The sequence below is a fragment of the Empidonax traillii genome, unplaced genomic scaffold (genome assembly GCF_003031625.1).
Source record: "Empidonax traillii isolate 1590-97213 ecotype Southwest subspecies unplaced genomic scaffold, ASM303162v1 scaffold47:size1546949, whole genome shotgun sequence".
Lineage (NCBI taxonomy): Eukaryota > Metazoa > Chordata > Aves > Passeriformes > Tyrannidae > Empidonax > Empidonax traillii.
The window spans coordinates 332,401-349,563 of NW_020955240.1; the positions used below are offsets into that span (position 1 = coordinate 332,401).

General features: G+C 36.4%; 1 protein-coding gene across 4 annotated transcripts in view; it reads left to right on the plus strand.

The window, feature by feature from the left end:
* PDE4D (phosphodiesterase 4D) overlaps nucleotides 1–17,163 on the plus strand; it is a 357,539-nt gene that overhangs the window by 207,954 nt on the left and 132,422 nt on the right. The window contains exon 1 of one of the 4 annotated variants that reach the window (XM_027878921.1): nucleotides 8,860–9,245. The exons of the other annotated variants lie outside the window; for them this stretch is intronic. Within the exon in view, the coding sequence (XP_027734722.1) occupies nucleotides 9,181–9,245 (65 nt within the window). The 5' untranslated portion in view covers nucleotides 8,860–9,180. Of the gene's footprint in view, nucleotides 1–8,859; nucleotides 9,246–17,163 lie in introns of those variants that run through there. 4 annotated transcript variants of the gene reach the window in all.

Here is a 17,163-nt window from a genome sequence, read left to right on the forward strand (position 1 = left end):
TGTGTGAAGCAGATTCAAGGTATGGAACAGACACACTCATGATTTTTTGAGAAATGACACAGTAGTAAAAAGGCAACTCTAACAGGTGTGTTTGGATAAGTGGTAGTCAGCCTAAAAAAATGTAGACAAATGTGAATCTGGATCAACGGAAGTAGAAGAATTTCCATGTCCACAACAAGTTGAGGATTTTACTCGGCATTATATAAATAGCAGGATAAATTGTTGTTCTCTAACTCTCATCAGACAGCACCATTTTTCTGGCCATCCTGAGAAGAGCCTGTTTTGAGGAGTAATTTAAAAGACAAAATAGAGGGAACATGCAATTTGATGAGGTCTTTTTCCCTGCACATAGGGTCTGCATGAAAACCAGAAATGCTTGAGGAAGAAGCAAAATGTTGGTGATTGAAGCAGTCTTTATTATCAGACTAAAGTAAACTGAAAAAAATAATAGAAACAGTGGAGATGAAAATGTCTTAGAGAAAAGACAATTGAATTTATGTAGAAAATGCAAATTTCATACAAGAAGGGGCCATTCATAGTGACATACAAATGGAATTACACAACTGAAGTAGTAAGCCAGAATGATGTGGCAGTCTTTCTGCCTATGAAGTAATAATACCAACCAAGTCCAGTGAGAAATATGCTAGAGGAAGCAATGCTATAACCCAGCTATAGGAAGCTTGCGCTGTCCAACATGAAACACCAAAGTTGAAAACATATTAGGATAGCATGAATAAGTGATAGTGCTATTGTTGTGACAGAAAAACGTATGAGATAATGCTACTTTAAAGCTCAATTCTAACATTTTGTTTGTATGGGAATATTCGAAAATTCCATGAGAAGCGTGGCTAGGTAAAATGAGGTAAGATTTTAACAGAGAGGGCTACATAATGGCTCCTCAACATAAGTGATGTTTAAAACTACTCAAGAATAGCTTAAAGTTAATGCATAAGAAATAAGATTCCAAAAACAGAGGGCTACAGAATTAGTTTTGTAGAAGATGCAGAGTAAAACCTAGAGAAGCAAATAGGGTTTCAATTGGGCAGTGGAGTGGAAATACAAAAAGAGAGTATGCGGAGTGTGAAAGAATGTTTAGAGTCAGGGAGTAGTTGCTAGCTTCAAAATATGTCAGAGCTCAAGAAGAATAAATATAAGATTTGTTCAGGAGGACAGTTGAAGCACTGAATGATACGTAAGCAAATTAATTAATTTTACTATAAAAGCAAAATAATCTGTGAGGTTTAGGCCTATTAGAGGTAGCTATTTAGAGGACAAAACTCATAATCAATGTAACATTTCTTAACTTTTGTGCTTTACAACTGAGACACAATGTATTTTATAGCAGGTAACTGTCGTGACCATGTAGGCCTTCTTATCATAGAATCATAGAATCATAGAATAGATTGGGTTGGAAAAGACCTCCAAGATCATCAAGTCCAACCCCTGATCCAACTCCAATTACTATATCATGGCACTAAGGGCCACATCCAATATACATTTTATGAAAAATGTATAAATCTAACTTGTCTAAAAAGCTACCATGACAAAGTAATAATATTTGAAAAAGCATATTCCTCTAAAGGAAAATTTACCAGAGGAAAGGTTACTTTCAAATAGTTCTTTGTTTTATAAAATAGAAGAGAAAATAGTTTCTTATTTCTTCAAAGAAGTGACAGTTTAATATTTAGGTTTCATTGTGTTGAGAGCTACCTCTCCAGCGTGGCTTCACTAAGTGCAAATTGATCTTGGACAGTTTTGAGGCCCTGCTGTGGTGGACTGCAGTGCTCAACAAGGGGAAGACCAGCGGTGTCATCTACCTGGACTTCTGTAAGGCTTTTGATACAGTCCCTTGCGACATCATTAACTCCAAACTTGAGAAACTTGGATTTTAAGGGTGGACTATTCAGTGGATAAGGAATTGGCTGTATGGATGCAGACAGAGAGTTGTGGTTGATGACTCCATATCCAGGCAGAGGCTGGTGGCGATTGGTGTCCCTCAAGGCTCTATCTTGAGACTGGTGCTCTTTAATATCCTTATCAGTGACACAGACAGTGGGATTGAGTGCACCCTCAGCAAGTTTGCAGATGACATAAAGCTGAGTGGTGCATAGTCGACACAATAGAATGATGAGATGACATCCAGGGGGATCTGGACAAGCTTGAGAACTGAGCCCATGAGAACCTCAGGAAGTTCAACAAGTCCAAGTGCAAAGTGCTGCACCTGTGTCAGAGCAATCCCAGACATGAGTACAGACTGGGAGAAGAACTCATTGAGAGAAGCCCTACCAAGAAGGACTTTGGGCTTCTCCTGGATGAAAAACTGGACATGAGTCTGCAGTGTGCACACATAGCCCAGAAAGCCAGTTGTATCCTGGACTGCATCAAAAGCAGCATGGCCAGGAGGTGATTCTGCCCCTCTACTCAGCCCTTATAAGACCCCACCTGAATTACTGTGTCCAGCTCTGGGGTCCTCAGCAGAGGACCAATGTGGACCTGTTGGACTGAGTCCAGAGGAGAGCCATTAAGATGATTAGGGGGCTGGAGCATCTCTGGTTTTAAGACAGGCTGAGAGAGTTGGGATTGTTCAGCCTGGAGAAGAGAAGGCTCCAGGAAGAGCACATTGCAGCCTAAAGGGAATAAAAAAAAAAAAAGGGAGGGCAACTTTTTACAGTTACAGTGATATAACAAGGGGGAATGGTTTTAAGCTAATTTAGATTAGATATTAGGAAGAAATTCTTTATTCAGAGGGTGGTTAGACACTGGAACTAGTTGCACAGAGAAGTTTAGATGCCCCATTGCTGGCTTTGTTCAAGGCCAGGTTGGATGCAGCTCTGAGTAGTTTTTTCCAGTGGAAGGTGTCCCTGACAATGACAAGGGAGTTGAAACTAGATGGTATTTCAGGTCTCTTCTAACCCAAGCCATTCTATATTTCTATTGTTTTTTTTCTTTATGGAAATACTTTGTAGAGTTGACGAACACCCTTTAATTAAAAAAAGGACACCCTAAGTCAAGAAAGACTTGATGTCTGCCTTCTTACTTTAATTAAGATTTTTCTCTTCTGCATTTAACGTGGCATCAGACATCTAGAACAAAGTTAGCTGGATTGAATTCAGTGTTAAAAATAGAGGTGGCTTTGCTAATCAAGTACTGAAGGAGAGCATCAAGAAAAAAAGAACAGATTGATTTGTTATATTAGAAGGCTGTCATTAGAGTATGTGAAAGTAAAACACTAGCTAACTATAAACAAAACTTTGCTGCTTTCAGAAGATGTCCTACATATAAACATGTAACATGTTTGATGACACACAAAGTATCTTTTTAACTGATAGAATGGAAAGAGGAAAGATGCACATTGTCCATGTCCAATGTGGCACTGCATTGACCATACTGAAATGCTTGCATCCAATTTATGCAATTTATACCTCCACAACAATATGAAGTTTCTGGCTACTGTCATCTCTTCTAGTGTTTACAGTGTCACTGTGGCTTTCTTTGGGATATATTAAAAAAAAGCAACATGCTTTTGTCATGCCTGGTACCTTGTTTAATAAAAGAAAATTCAAACATATAATTATGGAATAAAGAGTTCAGACAGAACTAATAAGTTAGTCCTAAGCTGGGAAGCAATTTAGAATAATTTAATATCTCTGCTTCCAGTTATCTGAGTAAATCAGAAGAAATAGGTCTTACCTGAGTTTTGAGTGGTAGGGAGAGCTGGCGTACTGTATATATGCATAATTCTTTTGATGACTTTGCTTGTCCCCTTCTGGGGAGGAGGGTGTGAGAGTTCAGAAGTGTAGCTTTTTTGAACCATGGTAATTACTACATTAGATATGGACTGAGGCTGTGAAGTCTCGGCATTGTTCATCTCTCACAGAATCCAAATATGATAAGACATGACCCCAAATATGAAAATATGTGAAATTTACATTTCTATGAAAAGAAATTTTTTAATCCTATATACATTCAGTTCAACTGCTAACAATTAAGAGAGCAAAGTGGCAAAACCCCCAACCTCCATGTTATATAATGTACATAGGTGATAGCATGAACCTACAGTTTGCCTAGTATATAACGTTTGTCAGAAAAAAAAGTTGTGCTTTTTTTTCCCCCTTTTGTATCTCTAGCAATGAAGTTTTACACAGATACTATCTTTAATTCTGCAACCAAGTCTATGTGGACCAGCAATGACTAGTTAATACTGAGTCTGTTAATATTAATCAAAAAATGATTAAATCAAATGAAATTTAGGCTGGAATAAAGGCAGAAGGGCATGTTTTTAGCCTGGCATATATCATGAACTTAATTATGTGATCGAGTGAGGCACTGTATGATCTTTCTCTGAGACATGTCTCCTCCACTGCTTATGGTACAGCTCAGGCAGCAACACCTGACAGTTTCAAAGGGAAACTTTGATTCTTTCAATGATCAAACATCTTCAGACAAGGCATCATGCTAGAATATTCTCACAGCAGGTCCTCTTTGTCATTCTACCTGTGAGGAGTTTTGTACATTTGAGTCTGGGTAAAGCCTGTGTAGAGCACATAGTAACTTTATTTACACTGCAACCGCTGAGCTAATAAACCATATTTATTCTCAAGTTGGGTAGCTCAGTCCATGTAGCTAAGTACATATAGAACGAAAACACTAGTGACGTATGTTGCAATTCTTCTGTGCCTTTTGGCTTGCCTTTTTTCATTCTAAAGAATTCTGCACTGTAGTTATTATTACATTTTGTAATTCTTTTAATTATGCAGTTATGTATACCTTTTTCTTCCTGTTATTTAGAAATGAATGGCAGAGTTTAATTCCCTAGAATTATAACCCTACCAAAGGACATTTTTAAAATATTTTGCTATGTTGAGCAGTGGCAAAATCTTCAGGTGGGTCAAAAATTTACTTCTCTAATTCGCTGATTTATTGCTACTTTTGAAAGACATCTTCTGAACCTACACATGCATTACTACTTCTCAGACCCACCCATGCAGGTAATATAAGAAACACCTAGTTAATCTTTTCTGTCCTTCATTTTGTTCTGCAGTACATAAGAGCATAATCTGGTGCTGTGAATGAACTAGAGCGAGCTGTGCAACTCACAGTTTCCCAAAACCAACTGGTGTGGTGCTTAGCTTGTGAGAAAGTGTTTCCTACTGTGGAATCTGCGCTCCTAGAGATTAGAAAGGTTGGGTTCAGGTCTCAGTGCATATTCTTTATATGTTGAAAAATATATTTCATATAACTGTGTAAACTGGAAAGTTATATATGAAGAAAAGAAATATGCAGACTGTGAACAAGAGCAAATGCAATAGTAACTGAACAGTAACAGGGATAGTCCTGAGTGCATGAGCCCAGCTCCAAATTTTTAAAAGTATTTTAGTAATCCTACCTGAAAAAGATCATGATGAAACTAAGACTGCATATCAAAGGCAGCAGATTTTTTTTATAGCTTTCATTTATTAATGTGTACTCCAAACAACACACTTCAGAGCCCATTCATTATTTATGTCTGAAGGCTTGAGATTGTGAATCCATTTCTTCAGCTTGTGCACAACAATAATAACAGCAATAATAACCTGCCACTTATTGCATGTTTTCAGTTCTTTGATATCCAGGTGCTTTTCAAGCAGTGGGATATGGGTTATCCCTGTTTTACAAACAAGGAAGACAAAACTCGGAATGTTTAAGCAAATTTTCCATACCCTCAAGACAAACATATTCCCAAACATGGAACAGAACAGTCAGTCCTGGACCTTATTCCCTAAGCCATGCTTTTTGCAATTCATTTTAGTTTTCAATTTTGTGCAATGTAACACTGATTTAATTCAATTAGTTACTAATTTGAAGATAAATATCTAATATGTAAGCATTCTCAAAGTGGGTTGAATCCTGCACCCTTTTTATTATTGGTGTTATAATTTTTTTTTTATCTTTTTTTTTCCTTAGAAAGTTTAACTATACAGTCAAAACCTCATTCCATTGACAATATATGCAGATAAAAACTATTGTTGCTTTTCTAGCTGCTTTGATAGTAGTGTACTTAGTACTACCAAAGGGCTTAATCTTTTAGTATTTTCATTAATTTAAAATATTTTCTTGCTTATTTTCATTATACAATTAGTTCTTGCCTTAACTGTGAAGGCAATCAAAAAGACCTCCGCTTCAAAGCTTTTTTACTGCCACCGTAAAAAACAAAAGGATTCTAAAAAGAGAGAGAAATATTTTTTTTGTTTAACTTACAGAATTACATGTACAAATCAGCTATTTAAACAATGGCTATTCCTCTATTTATTCTACTATTTTCCATTAATTTTTCTCTCTCTTAATTTCTCAAAGTATGAGAAATTGAGAGTTTTTGTAATTGTCTTCATATCAAATCCTAATATAAATGCTGCATCATCTTCTATAAGCACAATGGACTAGTATGCTTTTATCTTTATTTAAAACTTAGGCAAAACTGCTATTGATGTTAATGTTAGCTCAAGAGGTTTTAGGTATGAATTAAAAGCTATTGTTAACTGCCAAAGTTGGTCTAATGGGTTCTCTAGAAACTTCTTTAGACAGGGTTCCCTTTCTCATACTGACTCTTAAGAGTTTTTTTGACTGACTTTTTTGACCAAAGTCAATTTATGAATTTCAGATAAAACTAACATTCCCTGGTGCTCTCCTTCCTAGTAACAGATTCATTTTTTTTGTAGGAAGCCTATTCTTCTAAGGTTGCTACCTGAGGACAGGCTCTGAATTGGCTGCTTGGAGTATGTCTGCTTAATATATATTTCAAAATAGTAGGCACTTGGATGGCAGAAACTTATTTCTAAGGAGCTGCAAATGGAGACTAAAAAGAAAGCAAAGAAAGCATGTTCACAATGGTCATTAATATTTAGTTAGTGAGGTGGAGATCTGCAACTCCATGAGAACCTTTTTCTGAATCTGCATTTTAAAACACTGCCTTAATTATTTAAGTATTTGAAATTAGAGTGTATTCCTATTGTATAGTAATATTTAGTATCTAAATATGCTACAGTATTTTTCTACTTGTATGTCTGTTAACTAGGAGTAAGAGGCATCATCTTGACTGTTGCACTGTTGAGAAGATATCATCCCGAGATATTTACTTTGTGGCACAGCACAAATAGTTTTTGAATATTCCATTCCAGTATGGTATTTTGAAATCACTTAGTCAAGAGCTTTGTTTTCCTTCATTTTGTGTTCCTTCATTGATGTAGGAAAAATGTTTATATTTATAAATAATAAATAATCAGATAAACTAAAAAAAAACAGCTTTAAAATGGCCAGCTATTTTGTAATAGCCCAGCACCTCTATTTTATCTGATTTTTTGGGTTTTCACTCTTCTTCATAATCTACTCAATCTGATAAAGGAATAAAAAAGTTTCACGATGTGGTACCTGATTTCTGTGTACTTTTATAAATGTGTGACCTGCACAGTAACACACCTAACTGTTACTAAAGGTCCCATGACTGCATGACCCTTTGAGCTAAATATATCACTTAATATGCTTTTTCCATTCTTTGAAATTTTTTGATTCCATGGGACTCTTACAAAAGGTCCTGTGCTAGTCACTAGATAATATTTGAGAGACAGGTGTCAGAAAACATGAAGAACAGAAAGCTTAGCAGTAAAGCTTATTAACATTCCTTCTGCTTTTGTGGAATACTTTATAAGCAGATCACTGGCAAATGCCTCCAGAGCAGTTAGGATCTTTCCTGATGATATACAGTGTAGTTGCTAATGTATTTTATTGTACTGTTATAAAATAAAATACAAGGGTTATAGAGAGCCTTACACACTTTACGCACATTCCTATTTGATTAATTGGCTTGATATTTTAATGCGTAGCCTGTTTATCATATTTTCCATTTGCCAAGTCTATTTAAATTTTAAAAATAAATTTTTTAGTGCTTGCTTTCATTATTAACCTAGTTGCACTACCATCAAAACTAATACACTGCAACACTTTTAGAAACTGTACAAAGGAATGGCTATTACACATAACCAGTTGTTCAGCAATAAATTTGCTCTTTCAGTTTAAAACCAGTTCTAACATAGTTCAAAGCAAATTCAAAATTTATAAATTAAACATTATATTCCCTGTCTAGTTATCTGCATTTTTCCCTCTTCTAATGCTGAACTTGCCAAATATGCTAACATGGGAATTAACTCCCAAAACATTTATGTTTAAGTTTTTTGTCTAGAAATTATAAATACAAGTTTTTTTGTGAAGCATAGATGATTAGCGTACTTACTGTAACAGGAAAAGACCTCTTTCTGCAGTACAGTAGAGAGGGCATCCTATTATGGTTCTTTAATTATTTTGTCCTTCAGTGATTTATAACAATCACTGTCTGTATATGTGTTTGACTTTAACAGTCAACAAGGTATTTCATTTTTACTTAATTTCCCCAGAGTGTTCTCAATGTCCTTCAGACAGGGAATACTTTCTGTTTTGTGAAGTTAGACAATAGTACTTATTCACAGTATCCAAATAAGTGTTAGGAGAAAAAGAAAGGGAAGAATTACATTTCTGGGTAAGGCTTTTAGTTAATTTGGAATGAAGAAATCTTTATTCCTTTCTGTACTCCACAGAGCTTGTCTTTAAGTAGAATTTTTGTGCAAACTCACAAATGTTACTGTAACTAACATTCATCTTTTCCTTTCATTTATTATCCATTAATATGGTGTGGGGGTTTTTTGTTTGTTTGTTTGGGGTTTTTGTTTTGTTTTTGGTTTTTTGTTTTGTGGGGTTTGTTTGGGGTTTTTTGTTTTGTTTTGTTTTTTAATGTTATTGACCTTTAAACCTGTTGTTATCAAACTGCAAGGAAGAGATAGAGACTTTTTTCAGCTGCCTTCGTTCCCATGTGACCTGCAGGGAGAATAGATTCAAAATAGACTAGTTCCTCCCAGGGCAATACAAGACAGAAGAGAAAAGCAGTGTCATTTCCGAAGAGCACAGTGCTAGAGTAAACTCAGCATGAAAAAGGAAGGAGTTGCAGCGTGTTAGAATTCTTCCTTCACAGCCTGGAATTTTACAGGACACGGATTTGACGGGCTTTAAAAAGCAGAGGATTTTTAAAAAATGCTTTGAAATGGAGTACTTTGAGAATAAGCTTTATAAGGACAACTGAAGTTTGACTGCTAGAAATACTGAAAGAATTTTTTCGAAATGAGCATTGTTATGAAGCCAAGATCCCGATCTACCAGCTCCTTAAGGACTGCCGACACAATGTGGTAATCTGTTTGGTTTGTTTTTTTCAGGCTCTCTCTCCCCTTATGAAACACAGATATGTCCCAAGAAAGTCACAGGCTTTAATCTTGACTTGATAGATTTTGCATTATTGAAGATGTTCAGCTACTGAGTTTCATAGTTATTAGTAAGGAGTAAAATTAGATAGCTTTTTATTGTATGATACACTATATATAATATTTAAACAGAGAACCCATTATATACTTTTTTTTTAACACACTGCTTATATTTTTTTCCCATTAGGGGAAAGGTAGTCAGGTTTAGTCCTTGCACTTACAAGTACCTTCTAAAAATCTTCAGTAGACTTATTTAAGGAAGAAAAATTGTTACAGAAAGCTTGCATTTCTGGAGGCTGGAGAGTAAAATGAAACTACAGTTTGTGTGAGCTATTTTGGGATACTTACATGTAGTTTTGCTGCATAAATAGACTGAATGGTAGAGATGTACCCTGGGAAGAAACAGACTTTGCAGCAGCATGTGTTAAACTGTGCCGTATTATGCTTCATGTGTTTTCCTTCCTCTCTGTGGCTCAGAGGAGTAGAAGCAGCCTGTAATACTGATCAATCTGTATGATTTTCTTGCAGATTTTTTCAGTTAGCAATCAAGAAAGTTCTGTCTTTCGGTTACTTACTTTTTGCTTTTTAAAGCTTAATAGGCACTGACAGGACAGGTTTCTATTAAGCATGTGAAATAAATTCCCTTTACCCTTTTCATGTCTTCTACATTTCTTCCCCTCTCTCTGTGTTTTTAATAAAGCCAGCATCATTTTAATAAGCACACAATAGACTAACTCTTCAGAGCTGTAAAATGATTTAGTTTAAAATATAGCATTTGCTTAGAAATCAATTGCATATATGTTGCTCTGTGATAAGAAAGTAAGTACACTACTCAAGCTGAAGAGGAGTCCTAGTTGTTCTCAAAAAATGCTAAGGCAGAATTTTGCTGAAATAACTGCAGTAAGTAGTGGCTCTTTATTAAAATGCAATACCCTGCTGGTGAACTATGTATTGCTAAAGTTACCCTCTGCAGGGTGTCTCCAAGGAAGTAAGCTAAAACATACATACCTTAACTATTACATACAATTGTGCAAATAAATCAGTAGCTTTGATTAATTCTTCTGCCTTTCAATTATTTCTTTGTTGACTGCTTCCATTAATTCTTGCAGGAAAAAAGGAAAAAAAATCAAAGAAAAAAATCCTTGGAATTGATACTTGCAAGTTGATTTGACCACCAAGTATTGTGTCTGAAGTCTCTGCCTGCCTCCCTTTTGTTATTGTTGCCTTTAGTTATAATGCTAATCTGGTAGCTGAGAATACCTGTTCTGCTAGTTGTAAACTGGGAGTCCTCTGCTACTCTGATATTTGGGAACACTATCTGAGCTCAGAGGAGGCTCTCGGGGTGATCTTTGGAGGCTGACTGGACAAGGTACACGCTGTTCCCTGACGGTGTGGAGCAGAGCCAGGCAAGCCTTGCCCCAAGCAGAGGGAAAATGGAGTGCAGAGGAAGGAGAGAATGGGAGGGAGCCTCTGACCGCCCACACTGAGCTCGGCTCCTTACTGGCCCTGGGGAAGTGGCAGTTCAGGCCAGCCCACCCCATCCACACCACCCAACCAAGCAACCTTCAAGGTGTGCCTGAGCAGGATCAGTTTCCAGATCACCTGCATGACCTTGCTTGGTGTGCTTAATCATCATTCTGTGGGGTTCTACCCATAGATCAGTACAACTTCCTGCAGTTCTCTGGGACAGAATAGCAACACCGTAGTCTCGGTACAGTATTAACGCTTAGAAACAAGTAACATGATTAAATGAAGAGCACTGATAGATGTTCAGGCCAGGAGATATAGAATTTCAGTGTCTGTTAACTTAGTGATCCTCCTGTGTGTTAGAGGAGCAGGGTTGCACGAAGGAGAGAATGGGAGAATGTGAGAAGAAGACACGGGAGTTTATGGGTCTCAATAACATTGAAACTGTAGTGACAGGACTGTTTTAAAGTATAGATACCCCTTTTCCAAGGGTTTGAGGAAAATTATCCCAGGATATCTTTCCACTACAGTTTTCCATGTGAACAAAGTTCCCATGAAGAGCAGAAACACACAGAGACTCCCAACACACAGAGATCAGTGATAGGACAGAAAAGACATCAAGAAAAGAGAAAAAAACCTCTGCTCTAGTTGCCCTGAAATCACATTCACTCTCTGTCCAAAAGATACACTAAGTTCAGGGTATGTAGTAAAAGCATGATATTCTTTTTAGTATCAATATTGCGAAGCATCCAAAGGGTGTCTCCACTGGTGATATGCTGTGATGGGCGCACTAGGTAGCCTTGAGCAGATGCAGGTGAGCCCAGGCTGTGCTGATTCATCCCCTTGTAAAGCTGGCTGAATTGAGGATGGCTGCTGTTTAGCATGACAGTAAGGTCTGTAGGCAAACCTTCTTCTTCTGAGGTACCTTGGAAAATTGATCCAAATGTTACATTCCTCACTTCAGGGTGTGATTTTGAAGTGTGGTTTTAAATCAGAATATCTCTGGAAAATAGTCTAGGAGGGATAAATGATGGTGCAAACTTTTCAACTGAGACAATTGATATGTCTTTTTATTCAAGAGAGGAAATAACAAGGAAGTAAGGAAGCTCATGGTAAGGTAAAACTTTGGCTGAGACAGGAGTACATTAATTTAAATGCGAATAGGATTCCTCTCTCTTAACAATTTGCCACTGAACAGTAGAGCAGCAGTGTTCTACAAAAAATGTCATATTTCTCCGGTGATTTTTTTTTCTATTTGGATAAAGAAAATTTTCAACTTAAAAATATACTATTCTAGTTATTCTATTATTATTCTACTATTCCAAATCAAAATTTTAGAAGTTTAAATTATTAACTGCTGGCAAGTCAAGCAAGCAGCCAAGTGTTTTGGTTGTTGGACAACAGCTTACTGACTAGAAATGGGGCAGCTGATCAGATTCTGGAACTTTTGTTTCTCATGATAGTCAAAAAAATTTGTAAGACTGAGGAATATTGTCAGCTTTTTGCCACAGTCCTTTCTGGTGTGTCTAGAGTTACCTGTTTACTTTGTGGGTTGGTATTACTGGGTTTTATTTATTTTTCGTTATGTCTGCCAGTTCTGGCTTTTCTGGTTTTTGGAACTTAGCATTGGTTGATCTACAAAGGGCCCATCTCAGCCTCTCCAGTGCCCCTGAGAGCAAAAGTGTTCAATGATTAAATCTATGATATTATGTAGAACACTGCATCTGTCCCTTATTTACCTCTAGAAGTGGGTGATACTGCTCGTCTGCAGTATCATGAAGTTCAGTATATTGGAAATTACTGAAGGATGTGGTCAGTTATGAATTTCTCACTCTATAACACATTTATAGATGAGTGGAACAAAACATATATTGTATGAACTTTTTATAACTGTACCCTTAATGTGTGAATCACAAGAGTGATGCTAAATAAAAGTCTTATGAATTGAGACAATAAAATACTTTTGGCTTTACATCAGTGGATAGTGTTGTTTCTGGGGTTGAAGTGTTAGGACAGAAGTGTTGGCAACAGCTATGCAGACCTGAGATAGCTGCACTAGCTTCCTGACTTAAAGGTACCATAAAGTGGAACTCTGCCATGAGTGTGACCCAGTCTTTTAGTACCCATGTGTGACAGTAAGAAGCTGTGGCCACATCACACTGCTTAAGATCTGGCCATCCCAAAACCATTCAGCTCCGTGGTTAATACCTTGGTGCTAGTGAGCCTATTGCCAGTATAAAGATGACAAATATATACAATAAATAATACTGGCTGAAGAGTTTACCTTTATGTTATTGTTATTAGACCTATATTTGAAGTTAACTGCTGACTTTCAGACTGGGAATCTGAGTGCTGAGGAGATAAAGAGCAAAACCTGGGTATTCCTTGAGGGAGTCTTTGTCTAGAGGGCAGAGAATGTAAGTGTTTGTAATCGTAACTGTGAACAGTATTAACACCAATCATATCACTTGGCTGTTAAAAATAGTTAAGCTTTTTTATTCCTTTATTGAGTGAATCCTTTTTCCTGTCCAGTATTATGATTTTTTTGTGTGAGCCAAGTGCCTGTTTTCATTGTTGGTGATATTACTTGTCCCCTTACCATATCTTAAACAAAACAGGTTCACAACCTCACATACTATCTAATCACACTTTTAGTAGTTGAATGTGTTGAATATGGTCCACTGGGATAGTTCAATGCAAGGTGCACAGCACCCAAACTCATGGGTGGGGATTGAAGTACCAAATATCATATGCGTTGTGGGATTTCTGGTGCTGAGGAAAACTGGTAAGCTACAGATGACCTTTCCTACATGAAGTCTGAATTTGATGGAATTTGTAGATGACGTCATTAAGAAAAATAGGCTTTCATAAGCAGTATGAGCCTCAAATTGTGACAACTATAGAAACTCAAGGTGATGCATATGCTGTTATTTATTGTGTCAGTGCTAACGAGGAAGCCTCCATAGTGTGATATGTTATTTTTACAAAATGAAAAGGGAACAAATGGTATTTTGTCAGTGAATTAAGAGTGGAGTTTGATGTGATCAACTAGTCTCTTTTCAAAGAATATAAGACACGTCTAGTGGGCTTTACCAATAGCCTTTCTAACCTGTTATTCTGTGTTGCATGCAGCAACAGGGAAACGTGCGTGCCTGCCCAATTTCAACAATCCACTCCCATCATATTGCCCAGCATCTACTCATGTTGTATTAGGGATGTTGTAGGGATCATCCTTGCCTGTTCTCTTTTTCTGTATTATCTATGTACCTGTTTGCCCATGGATTTGCCTGATATCTTTTCAGAATTTGCTGGTAAACTATCTTCCCATACAGCCTTCTGATAATCTTTCTGCACGTGTAAGAAAGGACTTTATTTACTGTGCTTTAAAATTAGTTCTGTCATTGTGGCAATGGGTGAAAGAATCTGCATTTACTTATCCACAGCTTCATGATTTTATTAAGCTCATTTGTATCCTCAGCCTTTTCTTGTCGAAACTGCAGAACTGCAACCTTCTTATATTTCTCTCAAAATGCTACTGCCCATCCCTTGATCATTTTACTTTCCATTCATTACGTTTATTCAATGTCCTTGAAATATATCCTTGAACACCATGTTCTTTGAAATACAGACACCAGATGGCAGGCATTACCCAAGATGTGAACACACCAAAGTTCTTACACAGTGGTAAAATATGCTTGCTTTTTTTCTCAGCACCTGTGTTGATGATGCCCAGTATGCTGTTAGCTTTTAACTGCCATTTCAAGTTGAGTCAGTGATTTTAAATAATTTTCGGTGTTTTTCTTGCCAATACAGTCTTTTGGTACGTTCCCACCTCTGTGTATTTTTAGAGCTGAAGTATTAGACTTGCCAATAGAAAATCCAATTACTTTAACTTTAACATGATAATAACTGCTATCTTGAAATAACTTTTTTTAAAAAAATAAATATTGTAAACTATGCCAAATAGAACAAAGTTTGACTCCAGCAAGCTAACAATTCACTTTCAGTTGTCCTGAAAATATAATCGTCTCTACAACACAGTTCATTCTCACACCTTCCTCCTGAGCGCATATGTAGATTATCAGCTTGTGGACTAAACTCCATAACTGGACCACAAGGCCAGTGGAGATGAGGCACTTCAGTGTCTGTCCCTAGTGTAGTGTAAGAGAAAGGGAAGCAAGTTTCATAGAGAGTTCGCTTGACAGCTCAATCTAAATGAACAAATCCCATTTACAGTTGGTTCAACTCATGATAGAAGGTAGTCCAAACCTAGGTCAGTGTTGAGATGCCTTGATGGAATCCTCTGCCTCTTATTGCCTTCCTTTACATCATGTAACTAGTTGGTGTCATTTTGTTCCACAATGAGGGGTTACCTTTCTTCCTACCTTCTCTTCTGAGAATTACAGTGTAAGGCATAACAGATGGGATCCACCTCACGTAAAGACAGATGTTTGTCATACCTGAACTAGTAACCTCATGCTCTTCATGGAGAGAAATACCTGTTTTCAGATATGACTTATATCACATATTTTAGATGTCTTCTCAGAAGATGTGCTCTTGACGTCACTGATTTTATCAACCTAAGCTCCACTCAACATAAATAATACATATAATACATATAATAATACATATAATACATATAATAATTCCCATCAGACTTCAGCTACAGTGGTTTTAAGTCAGGTTTAAGCATGTATCTTAAGTCACATTGCAAAACTTGGAAACACATTTCTGCATTCTTTTATTTGTTAATACTGGTGGCACTGTGAAGATGGGTGCATGCATGATTTAAATAGGAGCACAGTAAGATATGACCTTTTAAATATTTTTCTTTCATCAAAAATTATGAAATCTTTACAAACCTACAATATATTAAAAGACAGAACAGTGCAGAGTTTTAGAAGCTAAAGGGCAGAAGGAGTTTTGTTTATCTGACCTCGTTTTTGAGGATTTGAGAAGCACAGAGAGGAACTCATGACTTAAATGTGTTTCTTCTCCATTTAATTTGCTGATTTTTTATAACCATCAGGTGCTGTTATAAATGCAGTCAAATACTAATACACTCAAAACTTTAAGCACTAAGTAAGAAAGAGTTTTCTCTATAGATATTTTAAAAATACTTTTCCCCTTCTATGGAACCGCTAAACATTAAGAAAAGGAAGAAGATTGCTTCAGAAACATTAATAACGGTCTTTTTCTTCATCAGACATCTCAAATTCAGCAGAGATCAATTAAAAAATTTCATTTTAGTAGTTTCTTTATGCTTTATTTCAATTTAGTAATTTAAAATAATTATTCAAATTAAGTATTTGAATAAAAATTCATGTCAGACTAGAAAGAAAAGAATTTATTTTTATGAAAAAACTTTAGGTAATTCTGAAATTAAATTTCTTTTAATAATTGTAATTTATTTTTTTGTTTTTTAAAAGTTTCCATTGGGGGAAATTATATTGGTTGGTTATCTAAATTTTTAAGAAATTCCTATATTGAATTATATAAGACCCTACTAACAGCATGTACCCACAACGTTTCAAAGAAAGGACACAGATGCTATATACCTACACGGCAGGGTAAGACTTGCGTGTTGGTGCTTGCTGTACTGCCCTGGGAGTTGGTGGGATGATGCTGTATCAAGGCCTGTTAACCTTCTGACACAGTAACAGGCTGCTTTTTGAACCCCAATGATTATTTTCACTTGGTGTTATACTACATCTCGTAGCTGGTGCCAGCATCCACCCACACACACATCAGAGCAGATTACAGCAAGCACTTTTAGGAAATTGTTTCCAAGAGGCATATATTGAGAAATAAATAGCCAGTCACTATGATTCTTGGTTGCTGCTGCCCTGAAGCATCCCCTAAATGAGATTAATTATATAAGATCATCTTCATTCTCAGAGCTTTATATTCATAATCATCTTTATTTTCTCAAACATTTCCATATTTAGTGATTTAAAGCTTGTGAGTAGAGCTCTCATGTGATCTTTCCTTTACTTAGGCAAAACCTGTTTTTCTCTTGACCTAAGCCTATAGATTTGCCTTATTATTGGGTTCCAACTCTATAGCTAGTTTTACTTTTACTTCCCTCATGTACACATTTTCTGTCCTTTTTTTTTGCATTTAAGTCTTCCTTTCCTACAGGGTTTTGGATAGCCTTCCTCTTTTGAATGTCATTAAAATTTGCCCTTGAGAGTCTGCAACAAAACATTTTCATAATGTTAACTTTATTTCACCCTAAAAAAACCTTGGTTTCAGTTTTACCTGCAAAACTTCCAGATATGAAATAGACAACTTTATGCCTGAGACTGAGTAATTGCATTATTGTGTTACTGCAGCTTTCACCCTTCTTCGTTCAACGTCTATATTATTTGACACCCTT